The following is a 2,732-nucleotide window of genomic DNA, read 5'->3' as shown; positions in this document are numbered from 1 at the left end:
GAACTCTTCCTCCAGCGCTCTGGAGATGCGTCTCCGCTCGCTGGGTCGCTCCCGCCGCGGAGTCCCCGAGGGCGGGTAGGGTGACCCCGAGCAGAGCGTGTAGGAGGGGATGCTCCGGGGCCGAGCGTCTCCCTCACAGCGGGCGAGGGCCCGGGCGGGCGCCGGGCTGAGACAGCGAGGAGGGGGCTCAGGGGAGAACGCCTTCTCCCGCAGAAATGTTCATACGCACCTAACTGAGCCGCCCTAAATAGAGACACACACTTTATTTTATTGTCTGACTTCACTTATTTATTTCTTTTATTTCTCTGGCTGGGTCTCCTGGCCTGGGTGAGATTACTGAACTTATTTCTGCAGTGGCATCAGCGCTGAGGATGTGACTGAGCACTGTGGGGCGGGGGGATGGAGAAAATCATGTTTTGTACCTTAAAAGACAGATAGCGTCAGCCAGAAATAAAAAGGCATATAGCTAGGGTTTTCCTAAAAAATGCAAGAGATAAAATAACTGTCTTAGATAGGAGCAGTTGTCCCTGATGAGCTGAGATTTGCAGAACTAACACAAATTCTCTGAAATTATGCATTTATTTGCAGTTACTGTTCTCTGTAAAGCCTCTGGAAATTCAAAGCAATGGGATGTGAATTTAAGAGGAAGGTTAATTCCTTATTTAATAAACTATAACAATTACTTTATCCTTACAAGGCATATGTCTCTGAGGTAAATGTGGGAATCTTTCTGTTCTGCTAGAAATACAAATCTCTCTAAATCTTTTTTTACCATTTGCATATGTCTTGTACTATAAACAAAGCTGCCCTTAAAATGCCAGTATGGGACTGACTGTGAGATAGCATGGATGCATCTTACACCTTTAAAAGTATGATTTTCTTTTGGTATAAATATGTCAGCACTGAGACTGGAAGAATCTAGAGCAGCAAACGTGAAGATGAGCTGCTGTAAGTGCTGTTAAAAGGGTTGGGTTTTTTTGTCAGCGTGGATATTTTGATCCATGTTTGTACCTTGTTACAGCCTTAACAGATATAGCTGTGTCAGCAGCCGTGCTTAGAGGTGGGCCTGACCTTGCAATCGCCTGAAGAAGTGCCTGCCAGTTTCTTCAGACTTTTCTCTCATGTCTGCTCCACCCTCCTTAGGACTGGAGAGTCCTTCTCTGCTCTCTTCTTCCTCCTTGTGTTTTAAATATGAAGGCCGTGCTTTATTTTTCCAGCCGGTTCTTGCAGTTAGGGGGCACCATTTACAGTTATGGCCTGTCTGGCTCTGTGTGGGAGGCATCGGTTTTGGAAAAATGTGCTTTAAGCTACTGAGAAAACTCCCTGTTTTTTAGAACTTCTTTTTTGTTGTTGTGTTAAATGTAGCTGCTGATCTAGATTGCTCGTTTCTACTGACGAGTGCTGCATAATTCTGTAGAACTGCAGTCAGCTCCTGGGCTTTTTTTACGCTGCTTGACAGGCTTTATGTGGGCTTCGTGCTAAGGAGTTCTCTCTGACCTCAAATTCCTTGATAGACAATCTGTCAGCTTTGGAAATTCCAGGAGAGTGGAAGAAAGCGGATACAGTGCTGGTGTATGGTATTTTTTCATGCACGTATGTCAGCATTTCAGCTGTTCTTTGCTCCTCCGTTTTATACTTGTTAGGTGCCTGGAATTGAAGGGTACAGTTTTTATTGGGTTCTTATGATTAATGCCTTCTTTTCCAGGGGTTTGCCACCACCGCAGCAGCAACAGATGCTGAGCTTACGGGCAACAAATCAACCATCGCTGCTCAATGCCAATCCTATGCTTCAGCGGGCCTTACTCATGCAGCAGATGCAAGGTACTGTCGTTATGGGAGATGCTTACTTATTGGAGTTATTTAATCATCCTTCATGGACTGAAACCATAGTATGGCTATTTCTTGCTGAACCATTGCAGTCCTTGTATTTGGCAGTTCCGTTTGTTGTCTTTTTTTTTTTTTCCTCTTCAAATTTGTTCATAGTCCACATCACAGAGGTTCTTCAGTTGTTGAAAATCCCATGTGCCCAACTGTTCATGACTGGGAATAGCACTAGAAGGTATCAGGTTAGATACTAAATATGTGCCTTCCCTCTTAGACTTGGTGGAGAGAGTATTCTTCAATATATTTAGATAAAATACTTAGATTTTTATTTTTTGTTTGTCTGTCTTGGTTGGAAGGTTGAAACAATTTATTTCGTTATCTATTACATATACACTAACCTTGTTTGCAGTAGACACTTGTCTTTGTCAAGACTTAGTGCAGTACAAACAAATGAAGTATATTGTGGTGGAAAATTGTTTGGGTTTCAATTGTCTTGTGAAATTTCGATTCCCTGAAATGACTGTCATTTGTGTGGTGGATAATATCACTGTTCTTCCATCACTGTGTTTCCACAAGTGGCTTTTTTTGCCAGATGTGATGTTTTTGGAACAAATTTATGAAGCTGCCTTAATAATAGCATTGCTAACATAAAGATACTAGGAATAAAGCTATGTTTTAATTTTTGCTCATGTCTTAACCTGACAGCTCTTTTCAACACAGAAAATCAGTACCTGGGATAGTTTTAAAGCGCCTAGTTAGATTAATGCCTGCAATTTTTATCTTGCTTGTGAATCATGCCCAGATATGAAGACAATAGATTTATTCTGCATGTTGTTAACTCTCCTTTTGTTCTCTCTTGCCCATTTAACGAGAGGGCTCTCTAGTGACTCCAGTGGCTCTCTACAGCT

General features: G+C 42.4%; 1 protein-coding gene across 1 annotated transcript in view; it reads left to right on the top strand.

The window, feature by feature from the left end:
• The first annotated feature begins 25 nt into the window (after window positions 1-25).
• The window catches only part of CIZ1 (CDKN1A interacting zinc finger protein 1), a 19,834-nt gene continuing 17,127 nt past the window's right edge, over window positions 26-2,732 (top strand). Inside the window, exons 1-2 of the mRNA XM_009322200.1 lie at window positions 26-75; window positions 1,706-1,821. Coding sequence (XP_009320475.1) covers window positions 26-75; window positions 1,706-1,821 — 166 coding nt within the window. The remainder of the gene's footprint in view (window positions 76-1,705; window positions 1,822-2,732) is intronic.

This window comes from Pygoscelis adeliae, unplaced genomic scaffold, assembly GCF_000699105.1.
Source record: "Pygoscelis adeliae isolate BGI_AS28 unplaced genomic scaffold, ASM69910v1 Scaffold114, whole genome shotgun sequence".
NCBI lineage: Eukaryota > Metazoa > Chordata > Aves > Sphenisciformes > Spheniscidae > Pygoscelis > Pygoscelis adeliae.
The sequence above is the reverse complement of the archived record's forward strand: the minus strand, read 5'-3'. Positions and strand labels throughout refer to the sequence as shown.